Source organism: Chlorocebus sabaeus, chromosome 21 (assembly GCF_047675955.1).
Source record: "Chlorocebus sabaeus isolate Y175 chromosome 21, mChlSab1.0.hap1, whole genome shotgun sequence".
NCBI classification, from domain to species: Eukaryota; Metazoa; Chordata; class Mammalia; order Primates; family Cercopithecidae; genus Chlorocebus; species Chlorocebus sabaeus.
In genome coordinates, this window is record NC_132924.1 from 129,483,390 (window position 1) to 129,510,593 (window position 27,204).

The 27,204-nt window shown below is 38.3% G+C and overlaps 1 protein-coding gene across 7 annotated transcripts in view; it reads right to left on the bottom strand.

The window, feature by feature from the left end:
* The window catches only part of LMBR1 (limb development membrane protein 1), a 213,179-nt gene that overhangs the window by 133,380 nt on the left and 52,595 nt on the right, over positions 1-27,204 (bottom strand). For 4 of the 7 annotated variants that reach the window (XM_073009550.1, XM_007983608.3, XM_007983606.3 and 1 more), the window contains one exon: positions 20,529-20,668. The exons of the other annotated variants lie outside the window; for them this stretch is intronic. In XM_073009550.1, coding sequence (XP_072865651.1) covers positions 20,529-20,668 — 140 coding nt within the window. The remainder of the gene's footprint in view (positions 1-20,528; positions 20,669-27,204) is intronic. 7 annotated transcript variants of the gene reach the window in all.

Sequence of the window (27,204 nt, forward strand, 5' to 3'; positions counted from 1 at the left end):
CTGCCTCGGCCTCCCAAAGCACTGGGATTACAGCCATGAGCCTCCATGCCCAGTCACACCACACAGTCTTGATTACTGTAGCTTTAAAATAGTCTTTAGGTTAGATGGTCAATCCTCTAACTTTGTTATCTTTCAAAGTTGTTTAGGCTATTCTAAGTCCACAGAATTTGCATCTGAATTTTACATCAGCTCGTCAATTTCTAAAAAGCGTGCTGGAATCTTGACAGGCATGGTGTTGAATCTATAATTTGAGGAGAGCTGACCTCCTAATATTGCTGTTACAGAGTGAATGCTTCTGTGCCCACCCCCAAATTCATAATGGAAACCCTAATCCTCAGTAATGGTCGTTAGAGATGGGAGCCTGTGTGGGGCAGTTAGGTCACAAGGGGGCAATTCTCATGATGGGATGGTGCCCATCTCTGGAGGAGACAGAAGAGAGTTTGCTTTCTCTCTCTCTGCTCTCAGCCACGCAAGGATGTGAGGAGACGACCATCCGTGAACCAGGAATAGGGTCCTCATCAAGACCCTAACCATGGTGGCAGTGGCACGCTGATATCAACTTTCAGCCTCCAGAACTGTAAAACATATTTGTTTTGTAAGCCACCCAGTCTATGGTATTGTTAGAGCAGCCCAAACTGATAAAGACAAGTGTCTTCTATCCATGAACACAATATCTGTCTCCACTTACCATGGTACTCTTTAATGTCTCTCAACAACGTCTTATTGTTTACAGTACTTAGGTCTCACGCATCCCTAAGTATTTCACATTTTTGATGCTACTGCATAAGTGATATTGGTTTGTAAATTCAATTTCCAATTATTAATTGCCAGTATATAGAAATACAATTGTTGTACCTTGATCTTCTATCCTGCAACCTTGAAAAATGTACTTACTGGTTCTGATAGCTTTTTTATAACAGATCCCATCAGAATTTCTGCATAGAAAATATCAACTGTGACATACAGTTTTACTTTTTCCTTTCCAACTTCAGTGACTTGTTTTTTAAAAAAAAAAAAAACCCCTCCAGAATGATGTTAAATAGAAGTGGTAAGAACAGATGTCCTTGCCTTGTTCCTGATCTCAGGGGAAAGCACTCAGTCTTTCACCATTAAGTATGATGTTACCAGTGGGTTTTTTGTAGATGCCTTTTTTTTTTTTTTTTTTGAGACAGAGTCTCCCAGGCTGGAGTGCAGTGGCACGATCTCTTGGCTTACTGCAACCTCCACCTCCCAGGTTCAAGCGATTCTCCTGTCTCAGCCTCCCGAGTAGCTGGGACAACAGGCACACACCACCACACCCAGCTAAGTTTTATATTTTCAGTAGGGACAGGGTTTCACCATATTGGCACACTGTCCTCAGACTTCTGACCTCAGGTGATCCACCCACCTCAGCCTCCCAAAGTGCTGGGATTATAGGCATGAGCCACCATGCCCAGCCTGATGCATTTTATTAGGATGAGAACATCCCCTTTCAGGCCTACTTTGCTGAGAGATTTTACCAGAAATGGATAATGAATTTTGTCATATGCTTTTTCTGCATGTATTGTTACGACCATAAGACTTTTTTTCTAGCATGTTAATAAAATCACATGGATTGGCTTTGCAAAAGTCATGATGTATTATCATTTTTATACAGTGTTACATTTGATTTGCTAAAATTTTATTTAGAACTTAAGCATCTGTGTTCATGACATTGGCCTGCAGTTTTCAGTTTTCATGTATTGTCTGCCTGGTTTTGGTATCACGGTAATGCTGATCTCAATGAATTAGGAAATATTCCCACATCTCCAATTTTCTAGAGGAATCTGTGCAGAACTGCTATTATTTCTTCCTTAACTATGACAGAACTGACAGTAAATCCTCTTGGCCTAAAGCTTTATTTGTGAGAATGTTTCTAACATTCCCAGAATATTTGAGACAGCTTTAATAGTTTTTGCCTGTTAAGGAAATTCGTCCATTTCTCTAAGTTGTTGAATTTGTTAGATAAAGGTGTTCATGATATGCATTATCCTTTTAATCACTGTACAATGTGTAGTGATGTCACCTCTCTCATTCCTAATACTGGCAATTGGTCTCTTCTTTTTTGCTGATCAATCTGGTATTGTTTACCAATTTTAGTGTTCTTCTCGGTGATTTTTTCATTGATTTCTTCTCTCACGATTTTTAAAGGAAGATTTCCCTTCTTTGGGATCTATTCACTGAATCTGTGGAAACTGATGTGAGGCCTTTTTTCTATTGTAACACAGGTATTTCGTGCTATAAATTGACCTTTAAAAACTTTTTAGATACATCTCACAAATATTAAAATGTTTTATTTTCATTTTCATTCAGTTCAAAGCACTTTCAAATTTCCCTTTTGATTATTCTTTGACCAATGAGTTATTGTAAAGTATGTTATCAATTACCAAATACTCGGGGATTTTCTAGATTGTTTCTAGGTAAGTTTTCTGCCACTTATTTAATTTCAATGTCCTTACGGAGCGTATCTTGTATGACTCGAAATCCTAAAATGTATTGAGACTTATTTTATGGCAAAGAATGTGATCTCTCTTGGTAAATGCCCCCATTGTACTGGAAAAGAATACGTATTCTATTCTTGGGTGTTCTATACACGTTAATTAGGTCAAGTCAGTTGACAGTATTATTCAAATCTTCTATATCCTGATTTTTCTTCTATATGTTCTATCAATTATTGAAAGAGGGGTGTTGAAATAGCTGAATGTAATTGTGATTCTGACTATACTTTCTACCCGTTTTTGCTCCATGTACTTAATAGCTATATCATTAGGCAGATATATGCTGAGTATCATTGGCTCTTTGGGTGAACAAACCACTTCAATATTATGAAACGGTCTTCTTCATGACTGGTAATATTCTTTGCCCTTGTCTGATAATCATATAGCCACTCCAACTTTGCTCTGATTAGAATCAGCATGGTATATCTTTTTTCTCCTATTGCCATTAACCTAGTTTTGTCCTTACAGTGGGTATCTTGCAAGCAGATATACTTCAGTCATTCTTTTATATTCAATTTGATAATCTGCCTTTTAGTTGTAGTGTTTAGAACATTACATTTAAAGTGATTATTGACATAGTTAGGTTTAAATCTATCAACTCGCTTTCTGTTTTCTATTTGCCCCATGTGTTGTCTTCCGTTCTACATTCCCATAGATTAAGCATTTTTTTTATTCTATTTTATTTCCTTTGTTTACTTATTCACTATATCTCTGTTGGGCTATTTCTGGTTTGTCTTTAGGTTTATCATATACACCTTTAACTCATCACAGTCTGCCTTCAGATGATTTTATAGGCTGCTCTGCCAATGCAGCAGCCATTCTTTTATTCCTTTACTTTCTTAATAAACTTGCTATCATTTAAAAAAAAAAGATAACACTTCATGTAGAGCATGAGAACTTCACAACAGCGTACTTCCACGGCTTTCCTCCTGTGTGTTGTTGTTGTCACATAATTTACTTGTACAGATATAATAAAATTCATAATACATTGTCACTATTCTTTAAACAGCCAATTATCTTTTCTAAACACATGATTTTTAAAAAGCTTCTCTATCTACCTATAAACTGCCACTTCTAGTGCTCTACATTTCATTTTGTAGAGTTAGGAAACGAGTTAAGACATATTCCCTCGGGTTTGTTTAGCTCACAGTTCCTAGATATCTATCTCCTACCCACTTCCTACCGCATGAAGGACAATCTGTAAAATTTTTTAATGTATAGCTCTGCTGATTATGAATTTTTATCTTTTGTGTATCTGACACTGTCACTATCCTGCCTTTGTTTGGAAAAATATTTTCACTGGGTATAGAACTAGACAGGCTGGGATTTTTTAGTACAATTCTCCCTCAGTGTCTGTGGGGGATTGGTTCCAGGACCTCCCATAGATACTAAAATCCACAGACGCTCAAGTCCCTTATATAAAATGGTGTGGTATTTGCATATAACCTATGAACATCCTGCTATATACTTTAAATCATCCATAGATCACTTATAATACCTAATACAGTGTAATTCTATGTAAATAATTATACTATATTGTTTGGGGAATAAGAAGAAAAAACTTTGTACATGCTCACTATAAACACAACCATCTTTTTTTCCAATATTTGTGATCCATGGTTGGTTGAATCAACAGATCTAGAACCCACGGATCCAGAGGGCTGACAGTACTACACTGCTGCTACACGGTCACGCTGTCATCTGGCTTGTACTGCTTCCCACCAGAAACATGCTGTGATTCTTATTATTGCTCCTCTGTACTTAACGTGTCTCTTTTCGTAGATGCATTTAAGATTTTCTCTTTATCACTGATTTTGAGCAATCAGATTATGTGTGTTGGTACAGTTTTCTTCATGTTTTCTGTACATAGAACTGGTTAAGCTTCTAAAATCAGAGGGTTTATAGTTCTCAATTTTTAAATTTTTCTGCCATTAACTTTTCAAATATTTTTTCTCAACTCCCCTCCTTTAGAAACACTAACTACATCACTGATGCCCTGTGTGTTAGCCCACTTTGCATTGCCATCAAGGAATACCTGAGGCTGGGTAATTTACATATTTTTTTTAAAAAAAGAGGTTTATTTGGCTCATAGTTCTACGGGCTGTACAAGAAGCTCGGTGTCAACAGCTGCTCTGATGAGGGCCTCAAGCTGCTTCCATTCGTGGCAAAAGGCGAAGGGGAACTGGCATATGCAGAGATCACAGGACAAGAGGGGAAGCAATGGAGAGGGGGTGGTGCCAGGCTCTCTTTAACAACCAGCTCTTACGAGAATAAAGAACTCATTCACTCACCTCCCAGGAGGGAATTCATCTATTCTTGGGGGATCTGCCCCACTGGCCCAAACACCTCCCACTAAATCCACCTCCAACATTGGGAATCACATTTCTCTCTCTTTTTTTGAGATAGTGTCTCACTCTGTCCTCCAGGCTGGAGTGAATGGTACAATCTCAGCTCACTGCAGCCTCCACCTCCCAGGTTGAAATGATTTTCCTGCCTCAGCCTCCCGAGTAGCTGGGATTACAGGCACGCACCACCACACCTGGCTAATTTTTGCACTTTTAGTAGAAACAGTGTTTCACCATGTTGGCCAGGTTGGTCTCGAACTCCTGACCTCATCTCAGGCCTCCCAAAGTGCTGGGATTACGGGTGTGAGCCACCATGCCTGGCCCTGGGAGTCAAATTCCAACATGAGGTATGGGGGAATAAACATCCCAACTACAGCACTACTGGCACTTTTCAGCCATTTTTCTCTCTGTGTTTCACTGTCACATAGTTTAATTGTTGCTTTGTCTTTTTATTTGTTTTTTTTGTTTTTTTTTTTTTTTGTTTTTTTACATGGAGTGTTGCTCTGTCGCCCAGGCTGGAGTACAGTGGTGCGATCTTGGCTCACTACAACCTCCACCTCTCCCGAGTTCAAGCGATTCTCCTCCCTCAGGCTCCCGAGTAGCTGGGATTACAGGCACGTACCACCACGCCTGGCTAATTTTTGTATTTTTAGTACAGACGAGGTTTCACCATATTGACCAGGCTGATCTTGAACTCCTGACCTCAGGTGATCCACCCACCTCAGCCTCCCAAAGTGCCAGGATTACAGGCATGAGACACAGTTCCCAGCTCCACTTTTGAATAGTTTTCTATTGCTATGTCCCCATATTCATTAACCTCTTCTGCAATGTCTAATCTGCTATTAAGGTACTGTTTTATATACTTTCACATCACATGCTATAGTTTTCATCTCAAGAAGTTTGTTTTTTTACATCTTTTACATCTCAATACGTTCAACATTTCCTCTAAGTTTCTGGAACATATGGAATAGTCGAAAGAATTGTTTTCCTGGCCAGATGCAGTGGCTCACACCTGTAATCCCAGCACTTTGGGAGGCTGAGGTGGGAGGATCACGAGGTCAAGAGATCGAAACCATCCTGGACAACATGGTGAAACCCCGTCTCTACTAAAAATACAAAAATTAGCTGGGCATGGTGGCAAGTGCCTGTAGTCCCAGCTACTTGGGAGGCTGAGGCAGGAAAATCGCTTGAACCCGGGAGGTGGATGTTGCAGTGAGCCGAGATCGCACTATTGCACTCCAGCCTGGGTGACGGAGCCAGACTCCGTCTCAAAAAAAAAAGAATTGTTTTCATGTATTTGTCTACTAATTCTGACATCTCAGTTGCAGACTCAAGGTAGGTAGGCATAGTGGACAAGGTCCCCATGCCTTAATCCCCCGACTTCTGTGTGAATGTTGCATGGTGTACTGGTTTTCTGATAAAACAAAGCACCACAAACCAAACGGCTTCAGGCAACAGAAATCTACTCTCTTACAGCTGCAGGGACTAGAAGTCTGACATCAAGGTGTCAGCAGGACCGTGCTCCTTCCAAAGGCTCCAGGAAGAATCCTTCCTACTCTCTGCAGGTGGCTACCTGCAATCTTTGGCATTCCTGGACTTGCTGATGCCCTTATTCCACTCTTGGCCTCTGTCTTCACATGGCTTTCTTCCCTGCGTGTCTGTGTCTCTGCTTTATGTTTTTAGGGGGATACCAGTCTTTGGATTTGGGTCTTCACTAATCTAACATGGCTTCATCTTCACTAATTATGTCTACGAAGACTGTTATTTCCAAATAAGTTCACATTCTGATGCTCTGAGTGAACCTGAATTTTGGAACACTATACGACTCACCTCAGTACATACGGCAAAAAGGACTTGGCAGATATAATTAAGGTTATGGACCTTAAAATAGGAAGACAGCAAGGCCATTGTGGATTATCCAGTGGCCATAATCTAATCACATGAGCCTTTCATGCGATTTTTAAATACACAGAGAGAGAGAGAGAGAGAGAGAGAGAGAGAGAGAGAGAGAGAGAGAAAACACAAGAGCGCAGAACTTTCTCCAGCTGGAGTCAGAGAGATGTAGCAGAAGGGAAGTCAGAGAAAAACTTGACCCACCTTTGTTAGAGGGTATCACATGGAAGAGAAGACAAAAGAGGCAAGCAGCCTCTAGAAACAAAGGCTAGCACCTGGCTTACAGGTAGGAAGGAAATGAGTGCCTCAGTCCTAAAACTACGAAGAACCAAATTCAGCCAACAGTCTGAAAACAAATTCTTCCCCAGGGCCTCCAGTGAGGAAGGCAACCCTGCCAACACCTTGATTCCAGCCTGTGAGACTCTACACAGAGGGCCTTCATCTGCCAAAAACAGAACACCAGTTTAGTAAGGTTTTACTACGGGAAACGTTCAAAGTGAGAAAATGATATCCCATTACCTCTACCCATCAGTGTAAAGCAAAATGCTTCTTTGTGCAGCAATCTCCCTTCCAGTACATGCTTCTCTGTGCAGCAACCTCCTTTCCAGTACATGCTTCTCTGTGCAGCAATCTCCTTTCCAGTACTCCACCTGGTAACTCTAGCCCCGTCTTGGTCTCTCAGAACTCCTGGGTTCTCAACCCAGAACACTGCTCAGCTCCACCTGGGTTTCCCCTCTCTCTACTGCAGTGTGGAAACTCTCTCAAGGCAGCACCTTGTTTGCCTCCCATCTCTGGATTATTGTCCTTCTTTGCCTATAGTTTCTCAAAAACCTAGTCATTTCAGGTGGGAGGGTATATATCCAGTCCCCTTACTATACCTTAGCCAAACTATTTAGCTTTTAAAGTGTTTCTCTATCAACACTTGAATATTGGCTTTTTATTGTCTGTAGATACAGGGTCTCACTTTGTTGCCCAGGCTGGTCTTGATCTGGGCTTCAAGCAGTCCTCTCACCCTGGCCTCCCAAAATGTTGGGATTACAGGCTTACCACACCCGGCCTAATTTTTCATACTCCATGTCTAAGCCTTAGTCCTCAATAATATAGAAAAGGCTCTGGACATAAAACATCAGCGAAGAGTGCTTGCTCTTTACTACCTATCTATCCTAATGGATTTGCTGATCATAGAAAAAATGTTTTAAAACTGTAGTTACCTACTCTATTTCAAGTTGGCCTCCCCAAATACTTATTGATATCTTTGCCCCTTGTTTAATTCTCTCAACGTACAACTCAACAACAAAACAAAGTCTATTTATTACTAAAAGAGTAAGCCTCAACTCCTATGTCTTAGTTTTCTCTTACTAGATGGAATGTTGCTCCCTATTGTGAAATATACGTTCTCTTCATTCTCTTGCCCCAAATGCCTCAAACCTAACGATTCCAGTATACATTTCTACAATAGGCCTCCAGGATGCTTCACAGACATCATCAAGCTTATTCTTTTTCTCCTTTTCCCACACTCTTTCTATTATGTTCTTTGATACATTTAGAAAATAAAGTCTACTCAAATGATGTTGTGTTAGAAAATTTTAAACATAATAATGAAATAATTGCAAAGTCTCACTTTGGTTAACTTCAACACTGTTCAATACCTGCTACTTTGAATTCACATTCAGAAAAAACACCATCACCTGAAGAAAAACCATCCTAGTTTTTTTTTTATCTTTTCCAGACAGAATTGTTTTAGACTGAAATAACCTCTTTCCTCTTTCTAATGAACTAAAATATATACTTATTTCAATACTTAAGCAGAACAGATACAATTGTAAGAATCTAAAATTAAAATCGTTCAAAATAAATAAAAGCTTGCTCTTATTTTAGTGCACCAAGAATAAGGTACAGAGCAGAACAGAACCTAAGATCCCCTTAGCCAACGCACCCATAAACTGAACTTTTTGTTAAAAGAGACTCAATAAATTCCTCACAAATGGCAGCCCTGGGATTAGATCCCAGATCTCTTGCTCTTTCTACATATGACTGAATGATGTCTCATGCTTAACATTCTGGGTGAAAAGGGAACAGTGTTTTGAATTTCCTTAATATTATCTGCCAAAAAAGAATATATTCGTTTAGTAAGATTTTACTAAGGGAAATAATGAATTTGATATTCCATTAATTCTATCCATCAACACAAAACAAAATGCTTAACTGAGCCTGCGATCAGTTTTGTAAAACGGAACAAAACATGTCTGCGTTTGTTTTCTCAGTTGTTGACATGTGGGTGAGTACATGTACAATCAAGGCTTCTTAAAGCACCAAGACATCTTTCAACTACAGAAAGGTTTCTAAAAATCTAATTTCAGTAAAATATTGAATATGCTATATCTATTTAGTGTATTATACTGTACTCTAACAAAATCAAGGTATTCACACAATCTGTGATTTTTAAAACTTCACCACTTCTCAATGGCAGACAGCTAAGTGCATAGCACTTTACGTCTAACAAGCCTGGATTTGCACCTATCACAAATATGTGACCTTGAAGAGGGATTGCAACTCTGTCACTCAGTTTCCTCAGGTATACAATAGGCTATAACGCACAGGGCTCTTATGAAGAACAGAAGATAAATTAACACCCAATATGTTAAACAAATGTCAGTGCCTCTTCCCTGCCCTGTCTCAACATCATAAAAATGGTACAAGGCAGAGCGTGGTGGCTCACACCTGTAATCCCATCACTTTAGGAGGCCAAGGCAGGCAGATCACCTGAGGTTGGGAGCTCGAGACCAGACTGACCAACATGGAAAAACCCCGTCTCTACTAAAAGTACAAAATTAGCTGGGCATGGTGGCACATGCCTGTAATCCCAGCTACTCGGGAGGCTGAGGCAGGAGAATCACTTGAAGCTGGGAAGAGGAGGTTACGTGAGCCAAGATCGTGCCATTGTACTCCAGTCTAGGCAACAAGAGTGAAACTCTGTCTCAAACAAAAAAAAAAAGTACAAAAAAAATGAAAAGTTCTGACATACACCAGCATTTAGACCATATAAAGACAACAAAATGATGTGAGTTATAACTACAGTTAGCTCTCAACCCTTTCCTTAAAGAATTATTCTCATTAATTTCACCAAAAAAAAAATTTAACCAGCAAAGCCAATATACATAGGTGACACTGAAAATATTTTAAAATGGCAATGACAAAAACCAGGCATAGAAAATCAACTGCAAATAAATACCCCAACTAATTAACAGTATCAATGTAGCACAACTGTGCATGATTTTTTTGTCTGGATATTCTAAGTTTTCTATACGAAGCGTATAAAGTCCTCTAAAATTCATAAAGCATATATTTAAACACCTTTGTGAAACTCAAAATTCTCCAGATCCCTGTATCATATAATTTCCCCCATAAAATGAATAAAAAGGGCTGAAAATAATAAAACTAAACTGAGATGGGGATGCTGAGCTAGGCTCACTCACTAGCCACGTGGCTCACTTTATTTACTAGTTTATCTGAGCGCACAGTTTAGATTTTAGCCTCAGCAGAATTACAAATTACCACGTGTTGGGGAGCCTCAAATATTGCTCTCAAATTGTTGCAACCATGAATATAAATCCTTGAATGCTAAAGGTCCACTACGCTTTTATATTCAGAAGAAAAAAAGTTTAAAACCTATTTCTAACTTTTGACATCTAGAGAAGAATTTGAATTTTACCGTATAAAAGGGATATGTATGATTAAAAAGATACAATTCTGGGGCATAAAAGAAGTTTCTTTTTATTGTTATTGATCTATAAACATACATGCTTCCAGAATTTATCTTTCTAATCATACATGTCCCTTTAAAACAGTAAAACTCAAATTCTTCTCTGGATGTCAAAGTTAAAAAAATAAAACTTTGCCTTAGGCAAATGCTCACAAATCACTAAAAAGTATCTATTATGACTAACCAATACACTTACTTAAAACAAAGATAGTTTATCAAAAGCTAAATGAAAAAAATCTCTTTTTTTTCTTTCTTCCTATTTTCTTTCCTATTTTTGGAGACAGAGTCTCACTCTGTTACCCAGGCTGGAGTGCAGTGGTGCAATCTTGGCTCACTGCAGCCTCCGCCTCCCGGATTCAAGTGATTCTCATGCCTCAGCCTCCCGAGTATCTGGGATTTTAGCAGCGCACCATCACACCAGGCTAACGTTTGCATTTTTAGTAAAGATGGGAGATGCGGTGAAGAAATCTTTATGAGCAGATCAAACAAGCAGCAATGTCCGTTGGACAACTGAAGAAAACAATTCAGTACCCTGAATCAACAAGGGTTCCAAATACCAGTTAATTTAGTTTGTCAAGAAGTTAGATGCCTTTTACATGCACTGATCAACCAGCTTTTTTCAACCTAAGTAATTAAATGCAAAATACTAAGTTTATTAGCCAGAATAAATAAATGTGAAAATTTCAGACTCAACTTATGCTAATCTAATAAAATTTGCAATATATAAGAAAGTAAAAATACTATGAGAAGAACATCTAATACATAGATACAATATTATATCTAAGATATATTGCTAAGTAGTAATTATATTCTTGGCAATTTTGCAAAGCTTAGTAAATTTCTAACATTTTATAAATACATGTCAACATACACATATACACATTCCTTAATAATATTCTATAATTTTGATAAATCATTCTTAAAAATTTCTGTTAGGGCCAACACATATTTCATTATACATTATTTCATATTAATTTGTAAAATAAATATTAATCAAATCTCTCTGCTTTAGAAAGGTAAAATTATATACTTCCATATAGCAGTAAAACCCTAAAAAAATACAGCAACAGTATAACGGCAACCTATTTGAAAGATATCCAATGCCCATCCCCAGAAAAGGTATTTGAATTTAAAGTTATTTAATCATGGTTTAAAATAAAACAAAACAAGACTGAATTTCCAGATCACCATAGGATGCATTAACTTCTAGCTCCATCTGCTGGAGTTACAAAATATTTCAAAATACAATATACAATACTATGGAGGAAATAATTTATCTTTTTTCCTCACATAGACAAAAGCCTTCATAAATTTAAATTAAAAAATTAATCAGAGTTCAGCCATACTCAACAATTTCCAAAATGACAAAAGTTCAACCAATATTTCAGTAGAACTGAAGATCTAATCAAAAAGTAATTTATACAATTTTTTAAAATTCTACCAACAAAGCATACGCCTTAGAAAAGAGACTACAGTCTGTTTTCAAGTAGTGTGAGGACTTCAGAATTATTAGCCACTGTTGATTTGGGGTGAAAAGAGACAGAGAGAGTGACACAGAGACAGACAGACAGAGACAGAGGGAGAGAACTTCAGAATTAGAATAGCCTCTGCTTATTTACTTAGAAGAACAATAAATAACAATTTACCAATGAGTTGTGGGACTTTTGATCTTAATATAACTTTTTTCTTAAAAAAGAAATAATATGTCCATTGTATAAATGCAATGTAAATACCAAAAAAAAAAAAAAAATGCATATCATATAATCCTACACAAACTCTTTGCATTTACCCTTCCGGATATTTTTCTGTGCAGCTACCTACACACGTACTCTTTTTTCTTTTTACAAAATAGGCATCGGATCATAAACATGGGCTTTTTTCTGGATATCTTTGTATATCAACAAATACCTACATTATAATCTGTAATGGTCAAAAAAGCACTCCACTGTTTGGATCTGGTAAGATATGATTAATTTCCTACCCCAAACACCAGGATTTTTCTGTTTATAATGTTATAAGCAATACTTCAATATCCAGTAACTATCTTGATACACATTATGATAAATGACTGAACTACTGAGCCCAAATGACTAGTAACATTTAGCGAACAACAGTACATTAAAATTTATTAGGGACTTAACTTTTGACTTAGCATCTATGCATAAGTAAACACAATATTTTCTTAAGTTTGATTGCTTATACTCTAAAAGTCTGGTTTTTTGGATCGTCTGTGGAACTTAAAAATGAATTTTAAAAGGTTGGATTTTGCATTGTTCCTTCACGATGTCCAAACAGTATATCGTCTATTCCTGATGACGAATCAAAATAAAGCACACAGTCCTTGCAGCGACTCGTCGGATTCATTGTGGTTATATTTTAACAGACAATCTCAAACTGGGAATTCATGTCACAAATGTTTGTTTTGTCTCTATCTCTGACCATAAGTGAGTGGACAGCTTAGCCAAAATTGGGCCCCACTGGGGAAAAAACACTCAAAAACTGAAGAATTATTTCCTGGTTTTATTTAAGGGTACAATCTAATTCCATCATTTTCCTATCTTCCAAATTTTGATCGTTATTTGGCTCTTATTTTGATATTAAACTCACATTACTTAAAATTAGTCATTTTAAAGTGAACAATTAAGTGGCATTTGCACAGAACTGTTCATTTGCAATGGTGTGCAACCACCAACTTTACCTAACTCCAAAACATTTTTATCACCCCAAAAGGAAAACTCACAAAGCAGCTGTATCATTGTTTTTCAACTTATGGAAATGAAGAATTTCATATTTTCCTATTAATTTTTTAACAGCACACAAGATACAGAAAATGTATAGAAGCAGATACTTTATGTTTTTGGTCCATTTCTAACCCTTTTTCCTATTTTAACAACAAAAAGAACTTACGCTACCATTTTAATTTGTCATCTCTGCCCCATCCTACAACAAACTACAGTTGCTGGCATGTCATGGACCCACACTGTGTGAATTACAGAACACATCTCACAGCATCAAGCTGACAAGTGATGACAAGCACCAGACAAAAGCCAGTGGCCAGAGGATTACCATCAGTTCGCCTAACCCCAGTGCTCCAATGTCATTTTTCTATATCACATTTTTCAAGCTGTTTTCTCACTGCAAGCAGAGATACATCTTGTTTACATGACACAGTTTCCTAAGGTTATTATTTTATTTATTATGTTACAAAATTCTTGCCCAAAAAAGTAAAGAAGCATTCCAAGGTAATATGGTTAACACATAACATCTCAAACCTATGTCCAAAATCCAAACACTGTATTTAAGCCAAACTAAATATATTTGCACATACAAAAAAAAAAACATTAACACATTTAGCCTCTAATCCATATGTGATTTACACATTAAAGGCACAATCAAAACATCCATACTGACAATTTTATAAGATAAGCCATTAAATTCCCTCTCAAATTCACTTTTGCCAAAATATTCCTAATGACATAATTATAATGACTTTTATTCCTTCAATCAATAAATATTTATTGAACACTTTCAACATGAAAGTACAGAACAGATGCTCCATGGGAGATTAAAGGAATCTGAACATTTTCTGGGTACTCACAGAATCCCATAAATGTCACAAAACCGTAAATGACAGATGGACAAATGAATATAAGTGATGTAACTGTGCTCTGGGGAAAAGGAAATAACCAGACCGTTTGTGAACTTCTGGACACTGGCTCGGAACTGACACTGTTCCCAGGAGACCTTCACTGTGGCTCTCCAGTCAGAGTAGGGGCTTACAGAGGTCAGGTAATCAATGGAATTTTAGCAGAGCTCCAACTCAGAGCGGGTCCCTGAACCCATCCTGTGGTTGTCTCCTCACTTCCAGAAGGCATTAATGGAATGGAATGGCTAGCAGAATTCCCATACTGATTTCCTGACCCGTGGAGTGAGGGTTATTATGGTGGGAAAGACAAAGTAGAAGCTACTAGAACTGCATCTACCTACGAAAACAGTGAACCAAAACCAATACTGCGTTCTTGGGGGGATTTCAGAGATTACTGCCACCATCAAGGACTTGAAAGACGCAGGGGTGGGGATCCCCACTACACCCCCATTTGACTCGTATCTACACCGCCATTCGACTCGTATCTGGTCTGTGCAGAAGACAGACAGAGCTTCCAGAATAACAGGTCACCATTAAGCTTAACCAGGTGGTGTGTCCAATCGCAGCTGCTGTACCAGATGTGGCTTCATTGCCTGAACAAATTAACATGTCACCTCTCTGGTACGCAGCTACTGATCTGCCAAATGCTTTTCTCTCTGTCCGTGTTAGGAAAGGCCACCAGAAGCAGTTTGCTTTCAGTTGACAAGGCCAGCAATACGCCTTCACTGCCCTACCTCAAGGGCATATAAATTCTCTAGCCCTGTATTATAATGTAATTCACAGGAATCTTGATCACCTTTCCCTTCCCTAAGATATTAATATCATACTGGCCCATTACCTTGATAATATTTTGCTGATTGTAACTAGTGAGTGAGAAGTAACAACCACTCTAAACTTATTGGTAAGACATCTGTGTGCCAAAAAGTGGGAAATAAATCTGACAAAAATTCAGGGGCCTTCTATCTCAGTGAAATTTCTAGGGGTCCAGTGTTATAGGATATATGGAGCTATCCTTTCTAAGGTGAAGGATAAACTTGAATCTGGCGCCTCCTGCACCAAAAAAGAGGCATAGCATCTAGCAGGCCTCTCTGGACTTCGAAGACAACACATTTCTCATTTTCGTGTGTTGTTCCAGCTGGTTTACTGAGTGGCCTGAAAAGCCGCTGGTTTTGAGTAGAGCCCAGAATGAGAGAAGGCTCTGCAGCAGCTCCAGGCTCTGTGCAGGCTGCTCTGCCTCCTGGGCCACATGACCCAGCAGATCCAAGGGTGCCTGAAAGGGCAGAGGCAGAGATGCATGTTGTCTGGGGCCTTTGGCAGGTTCCTCTCTAGGTGAACTGGCCCTTAGGATGTTGGGGCAACGCTCTGCCCTCCTTGTGGATAACGACTGCCTTTGAGAAACAGCTGTTGCCCCACTATGGGGCTTTAGTAGGGACTGAATGTAGGGACTCCTCCTCAGCAGAGGAGGATTTTAATAATTAAGTGAATAGGTTGGCTGGCTCTGTGGATACGAGTCAGCCTCTTTCCCCAGCCACCCCCGTCATTGCCCAATGGGCTCAAGAACAAAGCCACCATGACAGTAGGGATGGAGATCATACACGGACCCAGCACCATGGACTTCTACTCACCAAGGCTGACCTGGCTAGAGCCACTGCTGAGGAACCCAATCCACTAGCTGTGACTTTTGTTTTCCAAATCTCCCCACCAAAGATGTATTTCTTTAAACACACACGAACATGTACATACACATACATTTCCCTAACACAGACAAAACAATTAAAAGACAAATTTCCATAGAATTGTCATATCCCACACTGCACAAAATACATGCCTTTGCTTATGAAAAGCTTCATAAAATGTACGAACTTTTTAAAACCTAGCAGGAGCAAAGTATTACAAAACTATAGTCTTTAAAACAATATGGCACTGGCATAGGAACAGACAGACAAACCAGAGGGGAAAAACAGAAAGTAAAACTCAGCATTTATTTCCTGCCTACTCTGAACCATCAGGCAATAGACTAGGTACTTTGGTACTTGGTGTATATATATATATACACACACACTATATATATACACGCACTACTATATATATATATATTCCAGTTACTACATATATTCCACTTACTACATATAATAATTCTATAAACTAGACCTTGATATGGTCATTTTAGAGATAAAAGACTGAGACTTTGAAAGTGTAAACAATTTGCTCAAGGTTGCTAAGGGTTTCAGACAGATTTGAAATTCAAGCTCAGGTCTATCTGACTCCAAAACCTGCATGCCTGAGCCCAGAAACAAACCCTAATATAATATTTAGCTTACTGAAAATGAAGCACAAAAAATCAGCACAGAAAATACTATTCAATTAATGGTATTGGGACAATTAGCTGTCATATCTCAGGATGGGAAACCATCTTATAAACACAAAAACAATTAGAGACACCAAAGAGAAAAAGAAAAACCAAATATTATTTAAAATATTCAAATTCTGGAAAAAGGCAATTGAAATTAAAAAGCAAAATAACAATCAGAAAAACATGTATAAAAATTGAATGAAAAGCTGACGTGTTCACACATAAAGAGATCATAAATTCAATACGAAAAAAGCGACAACCACAAAAAAGGGCAAAAACATTAATCAAATAAAATGATACATGGGCCGGGCATGGTGGTTCACACCTGTAATCCCAGCACTTGGGAGGCCGAAGAGGGTGGATCACTTGAGGTCAGGAGTTTGAGGCCAGCCTGGCCAACATGGTGAAACCCTGTCCCTACTAAAAATATAAAAATTATCTGGGCATGGTGGCACACACCTGTAGTTCCCACTACTCAGGAAGCTGAGGCAGGAGAATCGCTTGAACCCAGGAGGTAGAGGTTGCAGTGAGCTGAGATTGCACCACTGCACTCCAGCCTACACGACAGAGCAACACTTCATCTCAAAAAAATTATAATAAAAATAAATAAATGAAAATAAAATGATATATGTATTATTTTTCTATATTTTATAAATTAAAATTAAAACGTCCTATCTCACTAAAAAAAATTTTAAATTAACATTACAATAATGAGAAACAACCTTCTATCCATGAAAATGGAAAAGATTTTAAAGATACTAATATCCATTGTTAATAAGTTTATGGCTAAAAACAAGGGACACCTTCATGGTCAATCAAGAGAATATAAACAAGTAATTCTAGAAAACAGTTTAGCAATAATACTCATTAGCCTAATAATTTTCATTCTAATTTCCATGTAAAGAAATTGTCAGAAACCCAAATAATAATTAAAATTTAAAAATCCTCTAGATGCTCAACAACAGTTTACTGGTTAAGTGAAATGTTCCACAAACAGGACAGGGTAGGTTTGGTACCTGAGGAACAACTCAGCCGTTTTCTATCGCAAATCTGAAAAATGCAGGTAGCAAGTCACTGGAGGGATAAATGGTTCCACCTTTTAATATGACGAAATAGCCTTTGAAAACCACTAGCTTAATACATTGCCATATATACAGCTCAGGTTACACCACTAAAACTGGTCTCGAAGAACATAAAAGGTATGGAAAACACAATATAATATTAAAGGTTTTAAAGGTATAAATTGCATATGCTATACATAATATACACATGCAGCCAGGCGCAGTGGCTCACGCCTGTAATCCCAGCACTTTGGGAGGTCAAGGCGGGCAGATCACGAGGTCAGGAGATCAAGACCATCCTGGCTAACATGGTGAAACCCAGTCTCTACTAAAAATACAATAAAATTAGCCGGGCATGGTTGCGGGCGCCTATAGTCCCAGCTACTCAGGAGGCTGAGGCAGAAGAATGTCGTGAACCTAGGAGGCGGAGCTTGCAGTGAGCCAAGATCATGCCACTGCACTCCAGCCTGGGCGACAGAGTGAGACTCCATCTTAAAAAAAAAAAAAAAAATTTATTTATATATATATATACACACACACGCTAAAAAAATGTGGATTTTTCCTTGTTTGTACATTTTAGTATTTTTCATATTCTGTATAGTGCACACACACTACTTTATGAACAGAAAAAAAATAACGGAGTGGTTGGTGTTGCTGTTGTTCTTAATATAAAGGGCCACAGTCTCAGCAAAAGCTTAAGGGATTGCTAAGGTAGCACGACCTACAAAAACTGTCTTCTACGTTTTCTCAAACAACAGGAGACAGGAAATATACTCGTCTTACATATAAAACTGGTAATCTCTTAAATTTAAACTTGCTCTTTTCCTCCACTGGATTACAGCACCATGAACATAATAGCAATGAGAAAAGAATATACATTATTAGTCTAATGCACCACAGCCTTCTACAGCAACTCCAGTAATCACGTGTCACACATAAAAAGTGACATCTTGGCAACATCTCTAGTCCCAGCACTTCGGGAGGCCAAGGTGAGAGAATCACTTCAGTCCAAGAGTTCAAAACCAGCCTGGGCAACATGGCAAAACCCTGACTCTACAAAAAAATACCAAAAATTGGCTTGGCGTGGTGTCATGCACCTGCAGTCCCAGCTACCTGGGGGACTGAGGTGGAGAATCACCTGAGCCCAGGAGGTGGAGCCTGCAGAGAGCCATGATCATGTCACTGCACTCCAGGCTGGGCGACAGAGTGAGACCCTGTCTCAAAAAAAAAAAAAAGAGATGTTTTCCAAATGCAAAATGCCAACTATAAAAACTAAAGCATACTTAACTGTAATGCTACTACATAGGCAAGTTATTCCATTTTTTTCCTTGGATTTGAGATCCCAACACTTCTTCATGTTAACTCAGAAATCTCAAATTCCCTGACCCATAATACAAATGTAATGAAAACACGCTATCTCTGATACATATTTTTTTAAGTCAAATGGCAACTTAGCTTAAATATTGTCAAAGAAGGACATTTAATCATTAACTCATAAGGTTCTTACTACGAAAAAAAAATTTCAAAAAACTTTTACCTTAAAATGAGATGAAGAAATTGAAACACAAAACAAATTAAAATAATTATTAACACTGATAACACCAACAACTAATAACACTAACAAAATAATAACTAGCAATATGGTTACTAGTAACACAAATCAACACTAATAAAATGAGAGAGGGGTATGGGCATGATGAGCAAGAAAGATATCCAAATTCCTAAGAGCTGTAGTTCTAACACATAATGACAAAATCTTAACAAAGGATAAATGCTAGAGGTGATGGACACCCTGTTTACCCTGACGTGATTGTTTTGCATTGCATGCCCGTATCAAAATATCTCATATAGTCCATAAATATATAAACCAACTATGTACTCACAAAAATTAAAATTAAAACATTAAAAAATAAAAATACATTAGAACGCCTCAAAAAAGAATTACACCAGTATGTTCTATGAGAGACAAGAGTTCAGTTTACATACACTAAATTGACTTGTAAAAACAGTAAGAGTCTTCAGAAAGAAGAAAGAAAACACCTCACCGTCTAAATAACTATCATAATAGCTACCACCTATTAAGTGCCTACTAAAAGACAGTTACTTTATATACATCATTCCTACTCCAAAAACAAGCCGGCAAGCTGGGTTTTATTTATCATCCCAGTTAAGACAGCAGGAAACCGTGGCGAGAGGACAGCGGCTTGCCCAAAGACTACAAAGGAACACACCACGATACCTATTTGTACTTGACATAGAGTGTTTTTCCCCTTCTATATTTTGAAATGACTAAAGAAACTACTAGCAAATAAATAAAATAGAAACTATAGCTGCTGTTTTTTAGGTCTTTTGAGATGGAGTTTCACTCTTCTTGCCCAGGCTGGAGTGCAATGGTGCAATCCGCTCACTGCAATCTCCACCTCCCAGGTTCAAGTGATTCTCCTGCCTCAGCCTCCCAAGTAGCTGGGATTACAGGCGTGCGCCACCACGCTCGGCTACTTTTTATATTTTTAGTAGAGATGGGGTTTCTCCATGTTGGCCAGGCTGGTCTCGAACTCCTGACCTCAGGAGATCCACCCCCCTCGGTCTACCAAAGTGCTGGGATTACAGGCCTGAGCAACTACGCCCGGCCAGTTTTCTAGTTCTTAAATGGAGGCTGAGTTCTTCTGACATATTCAGATAAACCAAAATTCTCTTGCTAAATACTGAAATGAATTTATCAAAATCGTAAGTATAAAAACTGCTTCTTGACTAAGAGAAAAGACTTTCACAACTAATTAAACATAGAAATGATAAGTAAAATCTGGTTTTCTGACATTATTAAAGACCCAAATCATTTACTAGAGGAAGTCACAAATTATGAAGAAAACTAAGAAAAGAAAAATCTAAAAATATGACACAGTAAAAAAATAAAATACTGATTGTGATTATATTAAGCAACATATACTAACCATGAATCAGGGAGCCATTTAGCCACTGAATATAGTAGTTGTGGGGAAAAGAAAGCAGGATTTCATTGCTGATTATTGAGAAAGGCAAAAGCAAAACAGCCCCAGCGGACACTGCGAGGGTGAACGTGCTCAAAAACAACCTGGAAGAAAGGAGAGTCATCGTCACAAGTGATCTGAAAAAGCAAGGAACATGAAAGTCATCAAAAAGAACGCAAACTCCTTAATGTTTTAATCAAAAAAGCATTATATTAAGAATTTTATTAAATACATGTAGTTGGGAGACAAATGATACACATATGGGCCTAGAAGTTAAACTAGATAAACTCTAAAACTCCTTACTCTATGAAAATATCAGTAAGTCTAGCAAGTAGTACCTAAAAGACAAACATATACTGAAGACACAGTATTTCACATATTTTACAAAGAAAAAATTGTAATTAATTCCTCTTTGAAATGTAAGTATTTATTTCACAATTGCATTTAACAACTTTGACAACATATGCTAACAGCAATGCAACAACTGAGGTGAAAAAATTACCGTGAAAGCAGTATTAAAAAAAATTAATTTAAAATGTTTATTTTAGAGGGGAAAAAAACTTAGAAAGCCTGACATCTCTTTAATGGGTAAAGATTAAATAAATTATAGTAATACACAACAGAAAACTATTAAACAATATTGTACTATTAATATTTAAAGCACTACTTTGTCATTTAAAAAAATAAGATACCTTCAATAGGTACTAATATGGAACAATATCTAAAATAAGTCAACCAAAAAAATGAAGAAAAGCATGAACAATAAATGTAAAACATGCTCTCCCCCCAACAAATTCATATTTATACAGAGGTACAGAAGAAATCCAGCATAATATGTAACAATCCCATAGAAAGGAGGGATTATAAGGGGCTTTCACCTTCTCAGTTATACACTTCTGAAACACTTACTTTTTACAACAAACACCTAACTTTTTAAAAGATTTTACAAGAATAAATTGGCAAAGGAAAAAAGAACTTCACCAATATTTGAGATAGAATGGATATTAAAGTTCTATTAAAGTTAATATTGGAAGAAAGTAAAAATAAATGTAAGAAAATATTTTTTAAAAGCAGGAAAAAAAAATACTAAATACCCAAAAACATATCTAACAGAGAAACTTTGAGGCCAATGCCATCTTGTGGCAACCAACAGAAGTGTATTCCTACTTAAAAGCCAAAAATAACCAGGATTCGTTGGTTCAGTAAATCAATGATAAATGTTTAAATGTAGACCATATGATACATACCAAAACTACAACTGAAATCAGATATAGAATTTCTGTAAATTCGTTTTGCTGAACAGACACTGTGTTTCCTGGGAAAAGCCCTCAGACAAGTGCTGTCTCAGGGTCCACAGCCAACTCTGGCAGCGACCAGCCAGCAAGCGGTCTCCAGCAAGCTTCTCCAGTCACTGGAGGAAGCTATCCCAATTGCTATCATTCCTTCCCGTAATAAAATTGAGATCAAATCCAAAATCTCACCATTCCATGTCCCACACGGCTATCCCAACATAATTTTCCAGGCTCTTCTCTCACCATGACCCATTTCGACATACACTTAGACTTACCCAACTCCTTCATAGCCCAAACAAGAAATGGATTTTCAGGACTCCCTGCCCCTCTGCACAGTCTACTCACTCCCTAGAATACTCTCTAAGTTGCATGGCAAACTCATACATGAATTTCAAGACAGATCCCAAACATCATTTGCCCTGTGAAGCATTCCTCAACTTCACCTTCTGAAATGGAGCATTATTTTTAAAAATTACATCTTCAGAGTAATGCATCTTTTCTAATTGTGGTAGTAATAAGACAAGTGTTTCCCCAAATATCTGACATTTGTAACTATCTCCTTAATCCAACCGAGAAGAGAATAAAATAAACCTTTGTCTAAATAAAATAAGGTGATGAGGGCATGCACTCAGATGCTGAATATAACTAGTCACTGAATATAACTAGTGTAAAAATAAAAAAGCCCTATCTATAGATATTGTGAAGTGTCTTTGCAAGATGATGATGAATTAAAACAATAAAAGCACCTTAAATCACTTTAACACTCCACAACGCTTTCATATACTTTCAGTTAGTAAACAAGGATCAGGATCCTTGGATTATGAGTCTCTCATCTCCTATTCTTAACCCCCATCATCAGGGATGTGGGATATGATGAGGTTTCTCTTCAAATAACCTGATCAATCTTTTATTCTTTAATTCATAGTACCCCCCCCACTTTTCCACCTTTTTTTCCTTCTTGCCTTTGTTAGCTGCCCAGGCACGCCACAGTACCAGGCGTTATCAGTACCAGCTGACATTCCTTTCCTTATTTGGAAAGAGGACTAACTTTCTAGCTCATTAGACACCCCTTCCCCTTTCCTCTCCACTTTCTTTTATGTGCCCACCTTATCTAAAAAAAAATCAAATGTTTAGCCAACCAGGATTAGACTGTACAATCCAACCCCAGCCAATGGGGAAAGGGTACAGGGCAGGACTTGCATCAGGAATAAAAGATCTCGTGCCCCTTTGTTCAGGTGTGCTCTCCTGGCGACTGGCCAAGGAGGCACCCCTCTGCGCAGAAATAAAATTGCTCTGCTAAGAATCCTTTGTTTGAGTGTTCAATTTCCTTAGGATTTTGAGTGTTGTTCCTAACAGTGATATGGTTTGGATATCTGTCTCCTCTAAATCTCATGTTGAAATGTGATCCCCAGTGTTGGAGCTGGGGCCTCATAGGAGGTATTGGATCATAGGAGCAGACCCTACAGCAATGAGTGAGTTCTCATTCTGTTAGTTCACAAGAGAGTTCATTGTTTAAAGGAACCTGGCATCTCCTCTTTAATCTTGATCTCCCTTCACCCCCCACCATGAGTAAACGCTTCCTGAGGCCTCACCAGAAGCCATGCAGATGGTACTGTCATGCTTGTACCTCCTGCAGAACTGTGAGCCAAATAAATCTTTCTTTATAAACTACCCAGTTTCAAGTGTTCCTTTATAGCAACACAAAACAGACTAACACAATCAGGCTCTTCCTAAGCTTGCTACCATGGCCCTACTGCTCCTCATTGCCAGAAAATGACTGAATCTCCTGTTTCAGAGTGAAAAAAGGGTACGATCCCTTCATACTTACCACCTGATAAAGCTACCAACGGACACAATTATTCTCCTATCTGTCAACCTCCTGCTCATCTGTGCCGATCTCTACCTCTGCCTCTCCAGGGGCCTTGCTTCACCGGTTAGTCATCCTCCCTCTAGCTGCTGACCAGCCAAAAATAAATATCCTCAGGTGCTTCTACTCTTTCAAAATGCTTCTGAAGCAGAACTCACATATCACACCTTTACTTCTTGATCCTCAACTTCTTTATTAGCCCACTGCAGTAGGACTTCTACTCCTCACCCAGTTCTAAAAAGGCGCTCCTTATGGTCAAATCCATCAGATACTTTTTAATTGCAATCTGAATATGACCTTCTATGACATTTCAAATTGATAAGCACTACTTCCTTCTTGAAACTCTTCCCCCAACTTCTACAATATTCCCTCTTCCTCATTTTTCAATCTCAGACTCAGTGTGACACTCAATTTTTTTAAACAAAAAATAAATGCTTTTTTATTTATTTATAGTTATCAATAAAATGAAAGACCTCACATTTTTTAAACTCCACTGCAAAATACAGGTTATCATAAAAATGTATTTCATGGGTTAATATTTCAATATATATTTTTAATTAAAAAAAACTAATCATAACCAAAACCTGCCACTTTACATCTTAAAGTTTAACAGGTTGATAATATCTAATCAGGAAGTACATGTGGAAACAAGACTTCATTATGGTTCAATTTAAATCATTCAAAATTATTCAATAAGATGTACACAGTGTTGATGACAAAGAAAGTTTCATATTTCACATTTTGCTCACACCCTCCCAAGTATCATCAAGAGGTCTGAGTCTCTGGGCAACAGAAAAGTAACAAATTGAGTGACATTTTACATTCATCTGTGAAATGTTGGCATACCAGCATTCAATCTTAAGTCTTCATCTCAGCTAATCAATAAACATTTGCCGCATGAACTAGGCTTTCTAATACGTCACTCTAAACCAGTGGTTCTTAAGCAGTAGCACTATCAGGATCACCCATGGAGCTTTTGTTGAAGCCCATCTCGGAGATTCTACCTCGGGGGTCTTTCAGGTGGGGCCCCCTCACTAGACAAGTATTTGCAGAGTGCCTGCTCCCCTGTACCAGCACTGTGCTGGGCACTTGAGAGCAGTGAAGGAACACAGGCGAACATGCTTGCCCAAGGAGGGCTCATCCTGGACTGGAGAGAGTCAGGCAATAAACAATAAAAACATTAAATATGTAAATGCATAATATACTAAAGATAAGTGCTACAGGAAAACAGTAAGGAGGACTGGAAATGGGGAGGAGGACACACAGGTTTCAATATTAAGTGTGGCACTTAGGGAAGGCCTCACTGAAAAATTGAGACTTAGGGAAAAACATAAAGCAAAACAAAACTGAAGAAGGTGAGAGTGAATTCAGTGGGATATCTGACAGAAAAGAATTCTAAGCAGGCCGGGCGCGGTGGCTCACGCCTGTAATCCCAGCACTTTGGGAGGCCGAGGTGAGTGGATTACCTGAGGTCAGGAGTTCGAGACCAGCCTGACCAACATAATGAAACCCCATCTCTACTAAAAATACAAAAATTAGCTGGGCATGGTGGCAGGCACCTGTAATCCCAGCTACTCGGGAGGCTGAGGCACGAGAATCGCTTGAATCCAGGAGACAGAGGTTGCAGTGAGCCAAGATTGCGCCACTGCACACTCCAGCCTAGGCAACAGAGCGAAACTCCCTCTCAAAAAAAAAAAAAAGAATTCTAAGCAGACAAAACAGGTCAAAAGCCCTTAGGTGGAGGAAACATTAATTTCACACCTATTGTGCATCAAGCACCCTACCCTAGTTAGGTTTTTTTTTTCTTTTGGCAAATGCTATTTAATCCACACAACAGCACTCCAAAGTAGGGGGGAACTCTGTTTTACATACACAGAAAGTGAATATTTCTCAATCTCTTCTGAACTCAAGTTAATCATGGGTACAGAATTTGAACCCACGTCACCCTAACTCATCAGTTCTCACTCATTCTACCACAGCAAAAGACAAAGAGATCAACAGGGGGAGGGAAGAAAGACAGGGGAGACTAGGTCAGACTCCTTCTCTCAGGTGACCCTCTTCCCCATGCCCCTCCCCTAACTGTATCACCACTTTATACGAACCCACTGACCTTCAGGAAGAGGATTTCTGTATGCATCCCCAGGATATGGAAACCACCTGTGACTCGGAAAACCCAAACCCCTTGCACATGTTGTGCCAGCTGCCCCAACAGCAGATAAAGATGCTCCTGGGCATCTACCGTAAGGAAACAGCATATCACCCTATTGTCATTCAACGTACTTTTAGGGGTAAAAGACAAAGTGCTGTGTTCTTTTCCGTTTATAAATTAGGGATCTACAAGTACACTGAAGTGGATGTACCACCACAGGTGGCACCAGACCGAATGGAGAGGAGAAAGGTACGTATCTCACTTGCCCTTCACACCTAGAGGGTTTCACATGGAGAGAATATCTACCTTTTACTCAGTCTCTTATTCGTTGTAGCTTTTGTGAGGTGAGTGAAGTGAATTTTTAAAGGAGCACTAATTTATACAGAGGAAAAAAATGATTCACTTAATTTTCACAAATGTCACAGGGCCAGGAATAAAACTAAAACCCCTAATTCTGTAAATTTACAACATCAAGTTTTGGGCCTAGGGTTTAAAGCGACAAAGTAAGAATTGTCAGCATAAAGTTACAGCTATTTTTGTTTCTTATCTAGCTTCCCTATGTCATTTAAAATAAATTACCAAATCTAGTAAATCACAATCCATTTATATTCATTTTTCAGTTAAGAAACAAATCAGGCCGGGTCAAGTCATTTACTAGCTGGGAGTTATTAATTTCTTTACTGAGTGAAATTCACATTACAAAAACTTACCATTTTAAGGTGAACAATTCAGGTGTTTGTAGTTCATTCACAATGTTGCACGATCACCTCTTTCATTCATGTTCATCACCCCAAAATAAAATACCAAACCTATGAAGTAGCTGCTCCCCATTCTCCTCTCCCTCAGCCCCTTGCAATCATCAATCTGCTTTTATCTACTCTGGACATTTCCTATAGATGGAATTGTACACTATGTGGCCTTTTGTGTCTGGCTTCGTTCACTTACTATGGTCCATCCACATTGCAGCACATATCAGTACTTCATTTCTTTTATGGCTGAATACTATTCCATTGTATGTAGAAGCATTTATCTCTATGTATGTACAAGTATGTGAAAGCACATAGAATCTTTCTCTTCCTCTTCCCCTTTTCTTAATTCCTCATCCTCCTAAGCAAAGGATGCATAATCTGATACTAATTATGAAGAAAGATCAGACAAAACCAAATAACTACCTAATAATCTTCAAAAATATCAAGGTCAGGAAAGTCAAGGAAATACTGAAGAAGTGTTTCAATCTGAAGGAGACTAAAGGACACGACACCCAAATGCAGTGTGTGATTCTGAACTGGATCCTTTCACCACAGAAAGGACATTATTGGGATAACTTGTAAG